This window comes from Gavialis gangeticus, unplaced genomic scaffold (assembly GCF_001723915.1).
Source record: "Gavialis gangeticus isolate Ggan-Ray unplaced genomic scaffold, GavGan_comp1, whole genome shotgun sequence".
NCBI classification, from domain to species: Eukaryota; Metazoa; Chordata; order Crocodylia; family Gavialidae; genus Gavialis; species Gavialis gangeticus.
Window position 1 is genome coordinate 142819396 of NW_017729032.1, and position 19982 is coordinate 142839377.

At 40.0% G+C, this 19982-nt stretch overlaps 1 protein-coding gene across 2 annotated transcripts in view; it reads right to left on the reverse strand.

Moving 5' to 3' along the window:
* Positions 1-19982, reverse strand: part of RASA3 (RAS p21 protein activator 3) — a 266603-nt gene that overhangs the window by 128177 nt on the left and 118444 nt on the right. For both annotated transcript variants that reach the window (XM_019524666.1, XM_019524665.1), the window contains exon 3: positions 12831-12934. In XM_019524666.1, the coding sequence (XP_019380211.1) occupies positions 12831-12934 (104 nt within the window). The remainder of the gene's footprint in view (positions 1-12830; positions 12935-19982) is intronic.

The window sequence follows — 19982 nt, forward strand, 5'->3', positions numbered from 1 at the left end:
AATAACTTCTTTCAAACCCTACATTAAAAACATACAACTACAAAACTCCTTTCCTCTCTCAGTTAGGTTGTGAGATTCCAGGGCAGTCACCAAGAGGTCAGCTTGAGACCTGGGGAAAGGAAAGTGCTCCTGCAGCTGAGTTTTCCTAAGAGAGGGAGTTGCTTGGGTGCAGGTTGTAACCAAGTCTATCCAAACAATCAGAACTTACGTGCAGTCTGTAAACAAACAAGCTTCCAGTAGCAAGCTGACCAGGCACCCAAATCTGCCAACGTTTAGCAAAGGGTCACTGATGTATTTTGACAGTACACAAAACTACAAGCACATCGACAGAAAACATTGATACAACAGGGGAAAAACAAAAACAATATACCTAGGTTGCTTTTGGAGCTGACAGATTTATTTCTAGAAAACCTGAAACTACGTAACTCCTTACAGCAGTTTTATCATTCATACAATGAAATATCCAGAGGTCAGTCCTCTTAGACTCGTTCAGACTCTCCCATGCAGACCCCCATTTGCTGACTGCTCCCATTTGCTGTGGAAACTGCTCCCCTCGTTGTCTCCACTAATCTGCTTCTGATCACAAGTTCCATCTCTTTCAGACCCAGCTTCCAAAATGCCTTGGCCTTTCCCTGGCCACCTCCCAGGATCCTGCCCCTGGCTGGCAACCCATAATTTTATGCAGTCTCAGCCACGTTCCAAAATCTGGTTCCCTCTGTCCCTAGCTTATAGCGTACTTTTCCTGTCCTCTGGAAGACCCATCTTCCAGCTGAATATCAAACTAAAGGTTAACCCAAAAGATTCATTACTGGTGCCTTCCTTACTGGATAGCCAGAGTTAATGGCTCAAAGTTGCAAGGGGGGTGGGAGGGAAGATGAAATAATTAAATTTACACAGACCTATTGTGTAAAATGGCAGAGACTAAGGAGGGCTTTTGGATTGTTTATAGGGAACAGACAATCATGCTGTTGAGAATGTATATGGTAAAGAAATTATGAATGTGAATTTTGAAGGTTTCCATTTTTATGGTCAAACCATATGGAGCATCTTGACCCCCTCATTTATATAATAAACATGCTCAAACATATTAACATGTAACCTTCACAAAAGTGTTTAAATCCCAATATGAAATGGTTTGCCTTCTCTATCTGTTCTTACTGTTATTCTTATTTTTCTAATCCACTGCAGAACAATTATTTTACAATCAATGTATCTGGCAGGTTTTCACTGGTCAATTCCATTCAGTCACCTTTATTTCATGAACTTGCCCACAGAAAACTCTTGAACAATTTAGGTCATATTGGAACATTAACAGCACAGATGCTGACTCAAAGACTCTTCATTTACACCAGCCCTGACCATGGATCAGAGTTTCATCCATTTCTAGTGAGTGCTACAAGGGCCTGTTTTCACAGATCCAATGCACAACTGGGGACCTTAGTAAAATATGCAACTACAGTGGTCAGCAATATTTTTGGACAGTGAATACATGCATCCAAGCACCGTAAGGTCAGCACAGAGGCAGAACTGTTCTGACCAGCAAGCTCTTTGAGCAGTAGTGTGCTCTGTACCCAAATACCATTCTTATTAATGAGTTGAACTTATTGAAGAGGCTGGCTGTAGTCCGGTGATTTTCACTAATCCATTTAGAAGACAAATCTAGTGGATAAAGTGATAAGGGGATTTAAGGAAGTAGCCTCCACCTTTTGCTGTTACACTTCTATAGAATTTTGAAACAACACCATCAACTGGGCCTTACTTGGGTTTGTTGTTTCTCATCAAACAGTTGTTTGCATAACAGCAACCTGCAGTTGTTTGTAATTCTTTACTCCCTGCAGTCAGTATACTTGAATTTATTGCAGGACTCTAACAACTGGTGCAATCTGGCTAGGTGCTTCTCTGTACAGTCACCAGGTGCCAGTTGACCTAAACAGCTGGGTCCAACCTGCCTCAAAGCCAGCTGCATCTGCATAGCAATTTAGTCTCCAAGTCTACCTCTGGGACTCAAGGACACATTCTTCCCAGGCTCATACCTTCCTTGGGATATGGGCTGCTGCCACGCAACTGCCTTATACCCTGAAACCAGTGTCTGAGGCCTCTTTGGCTCCCCAGTCACAACTGTTTCCTCTGAGTTTCTCATTTTATTCCCAGAATGGGCAGCTTGGTAGAAAAACAAGAAATGCAGGCTTAGCAAAGAAATTTGACAATCCTAACTTTATCTTAGAACTCACAAGAATTTTCTATCTTTGTATGCAACAAAAATATTTGCCTCAGTCTTAGACCTGGTTATTAGGGCAGGCTGATGGGTTGAAAGCATCCTAATCTGAGCTCAGACCTCTCAAGACTCTAAGGTTTGCTGGCATTTGAGGCTAAGAAGTTCCTCCAACTCAATCACCTGCAAGCCCTTCTTGCATTTGACAATGGCTCCCTGCTTCCCCCAGCATAGGGGAGGACACCATCCTTGGGAATAAGCTATCCAATTCTGAATCACGCAATCCTGACAGAAAGGAAACCACCCTCCAGTCATGCTCACCCTTTTTCTCTCTGCAAGTCTCCATTTAGAAAGGAAGTTATTTCATGGGAGTGAGCTGACGGACATGGTAGCCTTGATGGCTCCTGGTTCCTTATCAAGGTGGCATTACAATATTGCTACTCCTGAGAGCAGGAATTCATCAGGCAAACCTCAAAAAGGTGATTAGGTTTACCTGCTAATGTCTATAATTGTCAATAATGTGAACAGACAGTTTATTAAATACCACACATGTTAAAATGATACAAGTTCCTTAATGCATACACTTCGTCTCTAGGACCCCTCAAAACTTGCTAGAGCTAGCAACAAAACAGCTAAACTGGCAACACTGGCCAATCACTTTTCCCAGGCAGGCAGTTGCCTGGAAAGCAGAAGTCTTTGGGCAAGTCCAGGCTTGTATATTCAGCCTCCTACATTTGAAATGCCAATGCAGAGTTTATGATGCAGGCATAACCCAATCCATCACAGCCACCTTCTGCTTTAAATCATTGTTAGGTGACTATGGGACTAGGCAGTAGTGTGGGAATTATTGCTCAGTTTGGCATTCTAATTTGCCAGTTTCTGGAAAGCCTAACTTATAATGGATACACCTTAGTTGCTATGGCTATGTCAGTCTAGGACATTAATAAGTATCATGTTAAGAGCCATATTTTCATTTTAATTTAAATCATTATACTACAAAAATTATAATACTATATACATTTATTGCTCCTAAACTGAGTGAAGTTAGCAACATTACCAGGGCATTTTTGCACATCAATTTCTGCCAGTGTCAGCTGCAGCAGTTACATTAATTGTGGCAAAGTGCTAGGACTGAGAAACACTTGTAATAAGCCCAAAGAATCCTAAGCAATCGCATCTTCTCTCAACATGGAGCCAGAGAATACAATAGCAAAAGTCTTTTTGGAACACATTCTCTTCTTTTTATTTATAGAAATGAATGAAATGATATAACTACAAAGCTTTCTATCAGATAAAATCATACTCCCTCTATAAAATAAACCACTGCTCAGCCACCCAAAATACTAATTAATTAAAGCAGGTATTTATCCCAAACGATGCCCATAAGCACAGACACTCAATGCAAGAAAGGGCACGCGAGTGCTGGGCAGGCTGAACCCCTGCATCAACATATTGCTTCTGAGTTCAATATACATGCGAAGCTTCCTGGATCTTCATCTCCTGGTTACGGAGACAGAAGATGGAAGGTACATTTTGTTTAAGTATGACAGCATAGCAAAAATATTAGAAATGGCTATTAGAAAAAATTGCTTTCTTGATGTTTTATTGAAGTGTCCCCTGGCAAATTTTTGATAAGCTACTAAAGCTAGTTCTTTCATTTGTCGTGGTAAAAAAGAAAGAAAGAAAGAAAGAAAAAACTGCCTCCCCAGTTTCTATGGCACAGTACTTAATGACCTCGTTTTCTTCTTATAACTCAACAATTCTTTAATCTAACTTGCACCGTGTATAAACTTAACCAACTAGCTGTATAAACTGAAGTTCAGGCTGCTGCATAACAGAGCCTAATGTCCCCAATAACATCTGTGGACACACAGAAAATGACAGTTTGTCAGGGAGGAACAGAAGCCCTCTCTGCATTTCCCAGTTCTTCCTGGCAGCCCAATGGAGCAAACTTAAGGCTTCTTCAGTTGTATTAAAGAAAACATTATGTAACTGTAATACAGTACCATAATGCAGCTTCTTTAAAAAAGTTAGAAGCAGGGTTTTTTTAGATGAAAGAATAAGAGTTGGCAAAAAGTGCTGTGGATGAAAGCGATGCACAACTTATCAGTGTGTGTCTTTTTACATCCATCTCACACATACACATCCCTTGCTACTACCACATTCCCCCAGCCACATAACCACAATCTTAACTCTTGTCTGTCACTAGACTTCCAACACTTCCTTTACCAAAACACAAGTCTGGATATATCAAAATTGCAGAGTAGCTGGGTCTAAGCTCCTCAGCATACACGCCTGGATTTGCAAAACCTGTACATGAACATGTGCATAGCAGCCATGTGTGTCCCAGGCCCACCATACTGCTGCTACTATGAAAGGTGGGTGCTAGAATTTCTGACACCAACCAGGGCTCCAAGTGCTTCACTAACTCTGGGACTGGTTTTGTGTGGCGAGGTGTGTTGGAAATAAAAAGTGTCTATCCTTTCTCAACCCTGTGCATATAGTCCAGTACATTAAAGCTGAGGCACAGGCTGGTCCTGAACATTCCTCACTTCTGTCTGTTCCAGCTGGTATCTCACCACGGATCCAGCATGCAGGTGGATGAGCTATTCCTGAAAGTGTTCCTGTCCTTATCCTGAAATTCTATGGGAGTACTGTGAACATGGAATAGCTGCCCATTCCAGGTCACAGGTCATCCAGTTCGGAGAGCACAGAACAGAGTCCCCAGTTGCTAGAGATGGAGTGGGATCTGGGGATTGCAGCCTGCTTCCATCATGTTGGGCAGCCACTCTGACTCCCTTTGCTGCTCTCCCTCTTGCCCCTTCATTCTCTGGTCATGCTTGAAACACTATGCAACCACATTTTGCTCCCTCTTGATTTTTGTTCTTAAGTTTGTTGGAAAAGGAGAAGGATTTAGGAACAAACCAGATCTGCTCCCAGAATTTTAGATATCTGGATTTAGACATTTTAGACCAGGGAAACCTTTACAAGATTCTTGAGAGGCCTGACTGGAACACAGTGCAACTTTTCCAGTTTACAGGGACTTCCATAATTATCTGTACAAAGAGACTTTTGACACCTTCTGGCTGAACAGCATACCAAAGAATGGGAGAGTTTTGTTAGATACAAGAGTGGCTCCTGGAAATTTGTCCTGCTTAAGAATCTCACAGTGTATCTTGCATTTCCCATATGTGAAAAATCCTCAAGCTTCACCAGAGAAAAGCAATAGAAAAATTGGGGGAACAGTGATGAGATGTAAATTAGTATGCAGAGGTTTAATGACACCAGAACTAGTTTCTCCCTGCTCCTGCACAAAATACAACAGACAGCACCAGGAAGCTTGTTACTGCTACTGCCAACCAAAAGCACAACTGTATGCTCACTGATAGGACAGAGCAGAGAGCAGCATGTGTTGAAATATGCTCTCTCTGTAATACTAATTTTGATTAATATATATGACCACTTTAAATGTATTAGGAATAAATCTCTAATTGAACATTTAAGTCCCCTCCCCCACAAACCTCACCCCCAACTTAGAATCCACCCATGGAATGGACTGCAGCAGAGAACAGATGACCAGGGAGATGGCCTTGCATTCACCTTCAATTTCTAAAGCTGCTCCCATCACACACAACAGCTTTTAAAACCATAATTTTATTGGACAGGAGCCAGACGTCTCTGCTACTTTATGCTGCAGCTTCCCCCATAACAACAAGGATGTTCACAGCAGCCCACTCAGCTGCAGATCAGGCACTACATCCTTTCCTGGCTATTTCATGAAGTAAGTTCCCTAATCCATCCAACTAAATGGCTTGCTCCACGACAAATTCCACACCAAGACTTGTCTGTACAAGAGACTTCCTACACAACTCAGCAACTAGAGTCTCCCTCTAGTGCCATCCCCAGCTCCTCTATCTCCAGTCTGGAAAAAATTAGACCTTTTTTCTCCAAAGCCTGTCATGCAGAATTGAGGCCTCTGCACTTGTTGAGATTGTGAGCATCCAGACTATTGGTAGTGACAGCAGGTAGATGGGTTCTTTACTTTTTTCCTTCTTTGCAGTACATGCTTTTGAAATGTTTCATAATGATGATGAAGCAAGTGCTGCCACACTCGTATGTTGGAAGCATGAGGGCAAGAAAGCCAGCAACAGGTAGAATGGTCAATGTCAATAAGACTTTGGGCTCCCAAAGGAGTAAGGGCAGTCATAAATGATGTGGTCGGCCATCTGAGCTTGAGCACAACAGGCCGGCCCAGTCAGTCAGAGTCATCGGAGAGGCCCCAAGAATGTGCGCTCACTTTAAACTATCCAATGCCTGTTCTGAGATAGTTAAGAGCAGTCCAGGCCCTGCAGAGCAGGCTGACAGTATACAGAGGCTGATACAAGATGATGCACGGCTGCATTCACACCAAAGGTTAACCAGAACTCAGGTGCAACCATTTTGCTGTTTAGCAGGATGCTCTACAGGTATATTCTAAGCTTGTCTGACTAAGATGATCTGAGTAATGCTGACAGCCTGACTGAATGAACTAACCAGGTGTATGAAAACTGGCATGCGTCTTAAGAGACAAAGAAGTAGGAGGGTCAGAAAACACAGGCCTAATGAACTGTGGCTTCATCATTGGATTTTTGCTGTACCTCAATGCAGCTGACCCCTGTGCTAGTCCTTAAATCAATTTTCCTTAAATCAAAAGCTGGGCTTTAACTTATATTCAAAGTTGAGCAAATGAATTTGGTTCAAAACAAACTCTGTAATAAGGGTTTTGTGTGAAAACAATTCAGATGATATGGGTCAAATGAGAGCTAAGACTGCAGTATCAACACAGGACAGTAACCCTAACATTCATACCTACTAATATTAGGCTGTTTGCTAAAGAGCATGTTCAAAAGTGTAAGATTAAAGAGCAGAGTTAAGGTTCCGATACGTGATCTGTAAATCAAAGCATGTACCTGTGGGTAGAGAAGAGGGTAAGTATTGTTACAAGGTTGGCTTTTTCATCCTCCTGCTTTATGGCTGCATAATACAACCTAAATGTTTTACATATCTATTTCATCTAGGAAGCACATATTTCAGAGTTCAAATGGAATCAAATAGACCATACAACAAAGTTATCTCAGGCAAATTCTATTTTATGAAATTGTTTCTCAAGGCTTGTTTTCATGCAATGCAGTCATCTGTTTCCTTTATTTGTATAGTCACGGCTTGCCGCTTCCTACAAGTTATGATGACATCTGTCCAAAGTATGAGAAAGTTGTCTTTAGCTATAGACCTCAATTTCTCCTAATATAGATTCACTGCTCTTGATAGAAGTGTTGAGTTAAGTCTGGGATTTCCTTTTTTATCTTCCTTCTAGCGAAGGCAAGAGTAAGTGTATATCAAGCAGAATTCAAATGTCAGTGACATCTCAAAATAAGGAATACATTTGCTTCCTCAGTACTATTTTACATCAGTTCTATAGTTCCACATCATCTCAGTTTTGGAAGCATACACATGAGAAAAGTACAAGTACTTCAAACATGCCAACACCACGTACTTTCCATTTCAAGAAGGAAGAGAGGAACTGAGTTTGTTTGTTCCAGGAGACTGAACAAAATTTCCCATGAATTATGTCATCTGTCTAGAGCAGCAGATTCAGATTAGAATAAACCAAAATCAGAGGTAACAAAGACAAATGTGTTTCTAATTGGCTTTAGTTTGCCACAGGTCGTCCATGAGGAAGCAGTGGAAAGTAATATGAAGGGAAGGGTGCAACCTGCCAGAACTGGGATGCAGAAGCAGTGCATTTTACCTACATACCTCAAAGCCAGCTTTGCAGACACCATGCAGACTGGAATTGCGAATCAGTGGAATGTTACATAGCAGGGAACCATGTATGAGGTCAAACTCCATGAGTCCCTTGTCTCACCACTTAAACAGTTTAGGAGATGGTTGTTTTGGACCCATCAAGGACCACCTTCTCACATACACCCCCAGTATACCAACCTAATCTTCCAAACAGTTATATAATACAGTGACAATATTTTAAAAGCTTTAAGAGCTCCTTTTCCACACACAAGAGGACAAGGATTTTCCCACAAGTGTGAAGTCACTCCTCTACCCCAGAACTCCACAATAAGCAGGATTTTGTTATATCCAAGTTCCCCTCTGTGTATGTAGAAATATACACAACCCCCTCCCCACACACACATGAACACAAACGTGCTTAAAATAGAAGAAGTTCTCATGCCAGAGTTATGGGAATAAGTTTCCAAAATAAATAGTCTTGCAATTACTGTTTCCTGCCACATTTGCGATTTAAGTAGAGAATAATTCATGTAACCAATATTCAGTATGAGCTATGCTTTTAGTGTAATGCTAAATGAACTGAGGTGGCATGTTTCCTGTTTTTGTGTGATCTATATACTCAAGGTCACAGACCTGCATCCTGAACTGTTTATTACAAACCCATGGGAATACCGGCCTGGGGCCTACAGTGGAGATGGTTCTTGTCAGTTACTTTTTTAGGTACTGGACTAACTTAAAGAAAAAGCCTTTCTCTACAAAGTATTGGCATTACCTGCCCTATTTTATGGTATCTCTTTTAATACTTCCACCACATATTAATCAAAACTAAAACAGGAATACCCAGTTTCAAAACTAATCAACACATGCATTTTCATAGCTGCTATCTATAATAGTATCACTGTGTCATTACTCTTTTCTTCTGCTACTTGTACCCACCCAGACACATCTCATTTGCCTAATACAAAGGAGGTTCATTAAGTATCAATAATTTTCCAAATTGACCCTCTGAATCCCTTTCAGATTCAAAATGGTAGATGACTATTATTGTATCTCTTACAGGTACCATATCTGGTTTTCTGTGCTCATCACTGATCTGATTCATTTGGAGCATAATTAACAGGGCTAGGAAGAGAAAAAACACATTATTTTATTTTAAGCGAAGAATAGGTAAGCTGGTTATTCTCTCACAAAACAATGAAGCCTAATGAGAATGGTACTAGGTTTTATTGGTACTAGTAACTTTTTTACTGAAAGCCTCTCACTATGTTTTAAAACCAGTAAATACTGATAGAATACCACTATGGAAGGCAAAACAAGAATGTGTGAAAGCTAAGAACAGTTTAACAGTCATTTATTACCCATGAAGTAGGCAATAGAAAATGGGCATGCACATACACTCTCTTCACGTTTCAGAGTAATTAGGCCCGGCATTTTTGTCCATTATGTTTGCATTCCACATTGCTTCCAAGGAACAGTTGTCCACAGCTTTATCGTCAGTTCAGCTAATAAAATCCTAAATGACTTAGCAAGTTAACTTTAGGAAAATGCCAATAAAGCAATGAAATATGCAAAACCACAGATGCATTTATCTGTACAATCCTTTCATCCGCCAAAGCAAAAAAAAAACCAAAAAAAAAAAACCAACAACAACCTTTGTTACACATTAAAAAATTATCTGCTACATAAATGTGCATCTTTCTGGGTTGTTTTTTTGTTGAGAGGCTTAAACAAAGAGGAATAAATATTGTCTGAAGTAACTTTTTTTGCTAACTCATGGCTTTATATTTTCTACACACTTCTACCTTGAATGCTGGCGAATTTGCTATTGCAACTGATCACAAAAAGAAATATATTTCTTATCTGAAGAAGCAAATACTTATTCAAAGCTATAGTCACTCCAACCAAAATAAATAATATAACAATGCCCCACAAACACTAAATTATTATTAAAAACAAATGCTACCAGCCTAACACCTAACCTAGCCTTAACCCTCAAAAATGTAAATCCAACACACACAATATATATATTGTGGACATGAAACAAGTAGTCACATCACAAACTCGGTACACAATGTCTTTGAATCAGGCTCTAGAAAAAAGTCAGGGTACAACTATGCAACCAACAGGAAATAAAATGCAGTACTAAAGTAAAAATGTAACATCTACAGAAGTAAGAGTTCAAAGCTATGGTTCCCTCGACACACACACAGCAAGTCTGTAGATCTCAACAAGGAATATATGCTTTGCTAAAAAGTTTGTTGTGGGGAAAGTATATAAAGAGAAAGTGAAAATATACTGTAAAAACACAATACATTTAACATGTTTAATTCTTGTTGAGTGATGTTACCCAGCTATCAGTCTGCCTCTTTATAGTATCTTTGCTTCCACATGCAGATTCATCATTTTTTTCTATAAAAAGGTAAGATACCTCAACTTCACAGTTGTTTTTTATATCTTACATGAAAACAAGTTGAGAAACTGAATTACGGTTCCTTTACACCTCTAAACTTTCTTGTATAAATAGCATTTTTTGTTGCTATATGTTAATAGAAAATATTTAACCGTGCAAAGACATGAGTTTGTGAAAGCTGGAACTTGGATAATTTGCTATTTTGTTAATTTAAGAGTGGAGAAACAGAAATAAAAACCACCCACAAAACTCCAGGGGAGAACGACACTAGTACTAGTGGTGACTGTCACTAGTGCCTCCCTTTGGAATAGCCAAGTGCTGTGCATTCTTAAACCTGCAATTGTCCAGCTCCTACTCAAGACAACATGACTTGACACTGACTCTCCAGCCAATTACTGCCTAGTCTCCAACCTCCCCTTCTTGGGGAATGAATGGCTATCCAACAGCTCCAGCCTCCAGCCACTGGAATCCTGGACCCATGCAAGTTTGATTTTTAGCCTGGATATAGCACTGAAACCGCAGTTGCAAGAGATGATCTTCACTTGGAGATTAACAGGGGAAACTGTGCCCTGGTGATCTCACCAAACCTTTTAGTGGTCTTTGATCCACTTGACCCTGAGATGCTGTTAAACCATTTACATGGTCTAGTAGGTATTCATGGGACAGCTCTATATTGGTTCTGCTCTTTGTAGTAGGGAAGGTCCCAGAGCATGGTACCTGACATCCCTTTAGGACCTTTCTTGTGAGGCTCCCCGTGGGCTTGATTTTCTAGCCCTTCTTAGTCAACGTATCTGATGCTACTGTGAGGGACTGCAGAGATTTGAAGTGAGGTATCATCAGGATGCTGATGACACCCATCTCTACCTCTTTCACCAACTCCATAAGGCGAGAAGCTGTGGAGAAGCCGTGATCCTTGACTTCCAATTCAGATCTGGACACCATCCTCCATGACTTCAATCTCAAGGATTATCATTACAATGCACTCTCAGTGGAACTGCCCCTGAAGACCACCTAGAAACTGAAGCTGGTGCAAAATGCAGTAACCTGTCTTCTGACAGGGGTGAACTGCCAGGACTTCTAGTGCTCCAGAGTTTGCATCGACTCCTAATAGCTTTCTGGGCAGAATTCAAGGTGCTGGTTTTGACCTAAAAGGCTCTAAATAGTCTTGCCCCTATTGCCTTCTCCCTCATGCTCCATTACAATTCTTAAGGTCAGCCAAAAGCATTCTCCAGCAAGTCCCATCAATGTGCCAAAACTGCTTGGCAAAACCATGTGGTGTGGTCACTCTCAGCTCCTCATCCCTGAAACTCCTTCCTCCGTAAGGTGTGCCAGAGACCAAGCCTAGACATCTATGAAGATCACTGTAAGACTTTCCTTTGTGGATGGGTGTTTAGCAAACAAAGCTAGACCTGGATATTACTTATTGTGTTTTTATTTCATGTTTTCTCTGGTTTTTATAGGCATTTTTCCTGTTAAGTTACTCTGTTAAGTTACTCTGTTACTCTGTCCTGTTAGGAGTGAGAAAGATGACATATCTATTACATACATTTATATTAAAATGTTGCAAAGAAGGCTAACAGCATCCTGGGCTGCATTGGTAGAAGTGTTGCCAGCAAGACTAAGGAAATGAGGGAAAGCGAGGGAAATTCCCCTCTATTCAGCACTGGTGAAGCCACATATGGAGTATGGTGTTCAATTTTGCATTCCCCGCTACAGAATGAATGTGGACAAATTGGAAAGTGTCCAGTGGAGGGCAACAAAAATGGTGAGGGGGCTGGGAGAAATGACTTATGAGAGGCTGAGGGAACTGGGCTTATTTAATTCTAGAGACAAGGAGACAGAGGGGATTTGATAGCAGCCTTAAGCTACCTGATGGGGGGTTACAAAGAGCATGGGGCTAAACTGTTTTCAGTGGTGACAGACGATAGAACAAGGAGCAATGGTCTCAAGTTGCTGCAACCGAAGTTTACGTTAGATATTAGGAAACAAATTTCTCACTCGAAGGGTAGTAAAACACTGGTAGAAGTTACCCAAAGAGGTGGTGGACTCTATCCTTGGAGGTTTTCAAGACCTGGCTAGACAAAGCCTTGGCTGGGATGATTTAGTTGGGGATGGTCTTGCTTTGAGCAGGGGGTTGTAGACTAGATGACCTCCTGAGGTCCCTTCCAACCCTAATATTCTATGTTGCACAAAAATTTTAATGTGTTTTTGGGTCTTCTGAGATAAAGTACTGTAAAGACTGCACCAATACACACCGACCTCCCCCCACAAAAAATAGATAACTACTTCTCACTGTCATTGTTGCACAAAACAAACCTGAACTCAAAGAGTTGAATATATTCTGATGAGCATGAGAAATACTGAATCTATAAATGAAAAGCTGTAAATAAAAACACATTTAATGCCATTTAATAAAACACATACCTATTATGGAATCCCTTCGGAAAACATCTCTATCAAAAATATAAAATGACAGGTGACGAAAACTCCGAGGAATTTCACAGTAAAAATCTTCTCCATAAAAGGGGCTGGACAAAAAAACAAAACAAAACAAGGAGTTAATGTGGGTACCTTGAAATATCACATTTGTATATAATTCACACACCAAATATTGACTATACATGTCTTTAGACTGTGACTGTGTGTCTACTATAAACTTCAGCATCAAGCATTGTACCATTTTGACATTTCCCATTTCCCATTAAGTACACAAAAAACAAAATTTTCTAGCATGCAACAAGAACAAGATAATATTTTGACTTCAGCAGCATACATGGTCCTAATCAAAGATCAGGGCTGGCCTGTGCTAGGTAGTGCACACACAGGGGATGGAGAGATCCCTATCAAAACAAGCTTGCAATTTAAGACAGACAACATAACAGAGTGAGACAAAAAAGCAGTGAACAAGTTATTTCCCAATACTGAATTGTTCAAATAATTAAAAAATAAACCTGCAAAATCTCCACCCATCCAACTCTTCTGTTTTCTTCTCCCACAAACCCAACTTCAAACCTGATTAAGACAACCCTTCAGATGTAAACTGATTTAAAAAAAAAATCATACACACTGTATATCTATTTCTATTTGAAATGATATACAGAAGATCACTCAAGCTAGAACAACAACAACAAAATCATAGCTTTACAGTTAAATTAGGGCAAAATATATTTTCTCAAAGTGGAAAGCTGCTTAAAGACTAAGCACTTTCCTAGAATCTTACCTGTGTTAATAGAGAAAATATTTTAGATTCCTCATATTTCAGTTATCCCCTAACCAAATCTATGATTAAGGAATTGCATATAAGAATTGTAAACATCTATCAGCATTATTCATTCAGTAGCAGGTCTACTGTTCTGCAACAGATTTTTTTTTCTGAAGTTACTTAAATTTCATCCATCCTGATCTGCTGAAGCATGAGTCATACTAACAGATGCAGCAAGCAGTACAGATGTAGACTTAAAAATAAATCTCTAATTCTAATTAATAGGCTAAAAGCCAGTATGGTTACGTGGATTTTTTTCCCCTGCTTAAAACAGACTTCCCTATTGTCTCTATCAAGCACAATGTTGGGAGATAGATTCATTAAAGCTACAGCATAAAGAATCTATAACAAAATTATGTTTTAAGATTAAATATTCAGTCAAGTTTATTAATAGCTCCTTACATTAACTTTCAATTTTTATTGTACTTTGTAAGCATATGACATTTCCTTGGCTTCTATCAGGACACCACTGCAGACATATGTTGTTGCTATTATGCACAGCAGAAGTCTTTAGATCGCTGCACACCTACTTTTTAAGGGTGTACAGAACAGGCCATATTCGATTTGGATTCGACCCAAATTAGGGGACAGTGATTCGATTTGTTGATTCAGATCACTGTCCTGATTTGATTCGGGCAAGCCTGAATCTGAAGATAAACATTTAAAGCTGTGTCTATATCTGAATCATCAAATCTCTCCAATCAATTCAGAGAAATTAAAGGGTCTCCTGATTCGATTCAAATTTGGCGATTCAGCCTCCAAATCGGGCCAAATCTCCAGCAAATAGAATCAGCGACTGAAGCTTTACACAGCCTTACTACTTTTTTCCTCCACTGGGGCCTAAAATGAAATATGTCCCTCTTAATGGTTTTCCATATTGCTCTAATGGAGCTAAGGAGTTAACCAGCAAATCTCATGCACTTGATGCAGAACGTACAGGCTTTGCAATGTAGCAAAACTTCAGTACTAAATATTGTATTTAGAGAAAACATACTTTCCAAAAGGCAAGTAATGTTATACAAAACTCAATAAAATATTCAAACATAAACTGCAACATGATGATATACATCTAGGATGAATAGCAGATCAAACCAGAAAAACACTACTAATATTCAATATGGATCCCAAAGGAACACTTCAGACTATGAAGAATTACATCATTTGGACACTCTCCTGCCCCACAGTTGCAGAATTCCAGTTTCTGCATTCATTTATTTTTGTCTGAACCCCTGACTACCTAAAAAGCAGACTTGAATGTGCAGTCTCTCACATCCCCAAGGCTTTGGTCTCAGGCTAGATGAACTTAACTACATTAACATTTCAGTTTAAGTCATTTAATAACTGTTAAGTAGTATACTTCACTCAAAGACCAAGTATATTCAAAGATCACAAAATGAACTTTTCATTAGCATTTTTCTCTTAAAATGACAGGACACCATACCCATTTTTCCCCTTTGCCTGGTCTCTCCCAGAAAGTTACCTTATTTGAATTTCAATACTGCAGTATCCTTTTTAAAAAATTGATACAAGTCAGTAACATGAACTTGTCTACCAAATTGAAAGCCAATCTAGAATGCTAACATAATGATTCAAGGTGGCCCTAATCCTACAGGCACTTACACATTTATCTTCGGAGAGAATACTTACAGGCATAAAATTAAGAACACGCCTAAAATCTGGTGCACACAGTGCCAAAACACTGCAGCAGACCATAAAAAACACCAAGGTTTAAGTTGCTTGGTATAAATTCTGCTTGTTTTTTTTTTTGACCTGCTAATGCACCTATCCATAAAAGCTTCTTTCCATCCCATGCGTTCTTGATGGATACAATGAAAATACTCAAGCAAAAAAAATATTCATTCTAACCTTATTAATGATATGATGTCTAATAAACTAATCGGTTATAACCCATTTATCCATTAAGATTGCTGGAATTGTACTGGGCTTCCTGAGGATTTAAAAGACAGTACAAAACAAATATGCTTCATGCAGTCTCTACTCAAATCCGTACTGAAAATGAAGGCAATTCATTTGGTGCTAGAGAAAAGGAAGCAATAGGCATAGTAGTTTGGTCCTAGAATAGAGCTCCAGTAGGACAGTCAAACCATCATCTTCTGTGGTATTTAAGAGTACAAAAGACAGCTGAAGGAAGACCACAGGGAAATAAGCTGAAAACATCCTGGAAGGTAACAACCTGGTGAGTAAACTGGAAAAAGGAAATCTTTTAAGCCTAATTTGCAATGCATGACACTGGAGAGGGGAGAAATGCAAGGGAAGAGGGGAGAAGTGCAAAAGATGAAGCAGCTAGTTATGTGACACTTGAATCCTGCAAGCACTACTAGACAAAGCTTACTAGTATGAGTAGTACTACTAAACTCATTGGTATTCCTCACAATAAGCATTATACCCAATTACGTTTGTAGAATAAGGTTCCTCGTTTACACTTCAGAAACTCTTTCTAGTGGCTTCTTTGGGAACATAAAATTTGACTAATTCAGGAAATATCTTTCAGTCTTATTACACTGCTCATTCATAAAAGCAAGTTCTCATGCAGAAAAGCAGTAAAGTTTCAACTGCAAGAAAAAACACATTAAATCTAATCTGATTCTTCCCCTCCTCTCTTGCATTGGCAGGGCTGGCTTTGAAAAAAAACAATATCTTCTTTCTACAGGAATCAAAAGGAACCACACAACTACTTTGAGCTTCCACTTAAATTGCAAGCTTATCCTTCATGTATCCCTTCAAACAGTACCCACTTTGTGTTAAGCTTAGACCTGAGAAGCCAGAGGTCACCAGTCAAACCCCATGATGTATTTCCCAAGCTGAGAGTCTTCTCAAGCATCAGCCTCAGGGCTCTAGAACCCTCTTTCCAAAAAAAGTAAAGAATTTCCCTCCCCCACAGGAGTCAACTGACCCTGTTGGTTATGCCAAGTACTTTTATTTAACACAAAAATTAGTTTAAAAAAAAGTCAAAAACAGGAGCAGCAATTCCCTTCGTTGTCCATAGGCAACTGACATGGTCTTTAGAAACAAAACTCTAGAATCAACCCAGCTGGAGGTTCAGCAGTCTTTTGGAATTCAATGAGCTCAAATTCAATTTTCAAGGGCTTCCTTTGTACAAGGAGTATAGTCATCATTAGGTGAAAATATGAGAACAGATGTACATTTTAAATGTTAGAATAAGCCTCAATATTTGCAAAACCCAAGTGTTTCAGCAAGAAGTGTCAAAATAGCTTCAGATTCTTTAAAGTCTTGCTATGACAGAAAAGGAAATGGCATTTTCAGGAATGGAAGCCACAGAATACCCTTATTAACTTATGAACTTAACTTCTTTTCAGACTAGAAACAAAGGTATTTTCAATCTCAAGTCCTTTGGTTGAACCTAAACCATTTTTTAAATTTTTCCTGTGCATATTTTCATTAATCTGCCTTTAGTTGTATTGTAAAGATAGTTTGTTGACTGGAATTAGTCACAGAATTATGGAATTCCTAAGCACACAACTGCTGCACCCAAAAGTTAACAGCAGCAACTCCATGGTTAACACTGAAGCTACTATTCTCATAAACAGCCCGAGTCAGAAAGCACCTAGTCTTAGCACCCCCACCCAAAAAAACTGACTTGAGTCAAGTTTCACATGCTGTTCACCCGACTGTGACAAATGTAGCGGAACAAACATCAATGTATCGTGGAACGGAGGTTGATTTTCAGACAGTCAGAAGGACTCGAGATAATAAAGGGAGAATGTGACAGGGCATGGAGAAAGGAAAAGGAAACACCTCTTTTACACCTTCAGTGTATAACAACTTTTTGAAGATTTCAAGTGACCACATTTATAGTTTTGGGAAAATGACAACTCTTCCCCTCCTGCCTCTTATTCTCCATATTACACTCAGGCTTCATTACCCTCTCCTTCCCCCACACACACCCCCAAAAAAACCAAGCTAAAAACTTGCCACAATCTGAAGGAGGGAAGCTCCATTTTCACAGATCTCATGAGGAACTCTTTTCTTGCAGGTTTTTATGCCAATGTACTACTGCAGTGCAATGCACTACTGCATTGTGGGTCTTACCCCTTTTTTCCTTTGTCCAATGATCAACAGGACATAAATGAAAACTTAATTAAAAAGACTGGGGGGAAGGGACCTAAGCAAATGTCACTGGCTTTTAACAAAAATTCCAATTGCTTTAAATGCCCAAGTGTGAGAATGTCTGGATATTAACAAAGTAATCCTTCTCATCTTCTACAACCAAAGAATTTTTCATGCACCCAAACTTCACCCAGTGTCACATTTCCCATTCCCAAGAGACTCATTTCTGATTATTTACTATGGCTACAATAAAAAAAAAAGAGAGAACAAAAAAGAATAGAATACAGGTTGTGCGAGTTTGAAGGGGAAGAGAAGTTAAGAGTCAAATTGAGGTAAGAAATGGATAGGGGAAGTGTAAGCACTGAAATATATATGGAAATGGAAAGCTTAACTTTTAAGTTTTCAAACCCAATTCTCATGATTTGGGTCTCTTAACAAAGAAGCAGAATTTTTTAATTGCTTTTGTGCATTTGCCAAGTGATTCCACAGACGTCTTAATCTTTAAAGCTTCTTATGTACAAAGATCTATTAAAATCGTTGCAATGTTCATTGAGAGGAAGAGAGACAGACATTACGAAGTGAACCTCACAGACTACAACCATTTTTTTAGCTTTAGATTATGTTGCAAAACCCTGTACTTATTTCTCAATGCTTGGTGATTTGCAAAAGCAGTCTTGTTTTTATTTTGGCACTAGTACTTCAGTGGATGAAGTGAAAGAGTTGTACGATGAATAATAATGAAACCCGTCAAACCAAACCTCTTTGTGCATGGATTTTCTTTTTTAAAAAGAAAACTGCCTTTGTGCTTCTAAGCGAGGACTATTAACATGCCACAGAGAGCTCCACATCCTCAGAGTATTCCAAAGCGTTTAGAAATACTGGATTCATCCTGTTACATGAACTGAAGACCAGAGTTCACATCACAGTGTGAGTTGGAAGCAAAAATAGAATGAATACATCTACAGAAAGGCACTCGCCCATTGCTGAATAACTCAGTATTTGGCTAGTAAAATTAACATCCATACTAAATGACATCTCTTTGAAAAAGTCGGGGCACCAGAAAAATAAAAGGGATCTTTCAAAATATTTGCATGGGCCAGATAATAGATTAGGGTGCATTCAAATTTTGGACCTCTATGGTAACTGGCTCCACAGAGCCACGAGGAAGCATAAGTGAGCAAGTTCATGTAGAAGGAACCAAAGGGAAGCTGATACATTTATTAAGATACATGACATTAGCTGTGAAACAGAATTGTGATATTCTTATTAGCAGGAAGCATAGCAACTAAAACACCACGTAGACCAGCAGGTCTCAACTAGGGTGCCAGTGAGGTATCAGCAGAGAAGTAGATAAGCTAAATAGATAGAGACAGGCTCAGGCTTGCCCCTGCCTGAATGAACTCACACCTGCACTGCCCAGTCCCTCTGCAAGGTGGTAAGCACTGTAATACATAAATTAGTTTTTTAAATTGGGTGTCACTCAGTTTCACAGAAGTTATGAAGGAGTGCCTCGGTTCCAGTGAGGGGTGGTATTGCCTCGAATCCAAAAAGGTTGGGAATTGCTGATCAAGACCAAAACATTCAACTTAAGCCACTATCAGAGTATGAGACTGCATCATTCACTCTGCCTAAGCCACTTTTTGCTCGCATGTAAATGTACTGTATGTAAAGGGACCTCCAGCCAGTGCTGCATGGTATTAACTGCATCTACCACAAATAGTGAACTCAAAAATTGTTGCATTTTCTCCCCAACCACCCCCAAAGATGATAAAACATTAATACTACATACATCCTTGTTAGGGGTAGACCAGGGTGAGCAAAGTACGGCCCATGGGCCACATCTAGCCCACCAACTGACTGGATCCAGCCTGTGGCTGCCCCCACAGTACTCCACTTTGGGCCAAGCTACACCCATTCCCACCACTGCCCACTGGCCTGGGTGCCAACCAGTGCACAGCTTCTGGCAGGGCTCTTCCCAGTGTAGCTGCAGTCGGCTGGGTGCTGCTCTGCTCCCTTAACCTCCAGCAGCAGCTTCTCCTCCTGCTCCTGCCCCTGCTGCGCCACTCTGGGTGGGAGGGCAGGGGGTATGCATCAGCAGAGCAGCTCCCACTAGAGATGAGGGGAGCAGAGCAGCACCCAGCTGACTGCAGCTGCACTGGGAACAGCCCTGCCAGAAGCTGCAACCAGCTAGGGCCCAGGCCAGGGCTGGGCCTGGTGGGCATCGG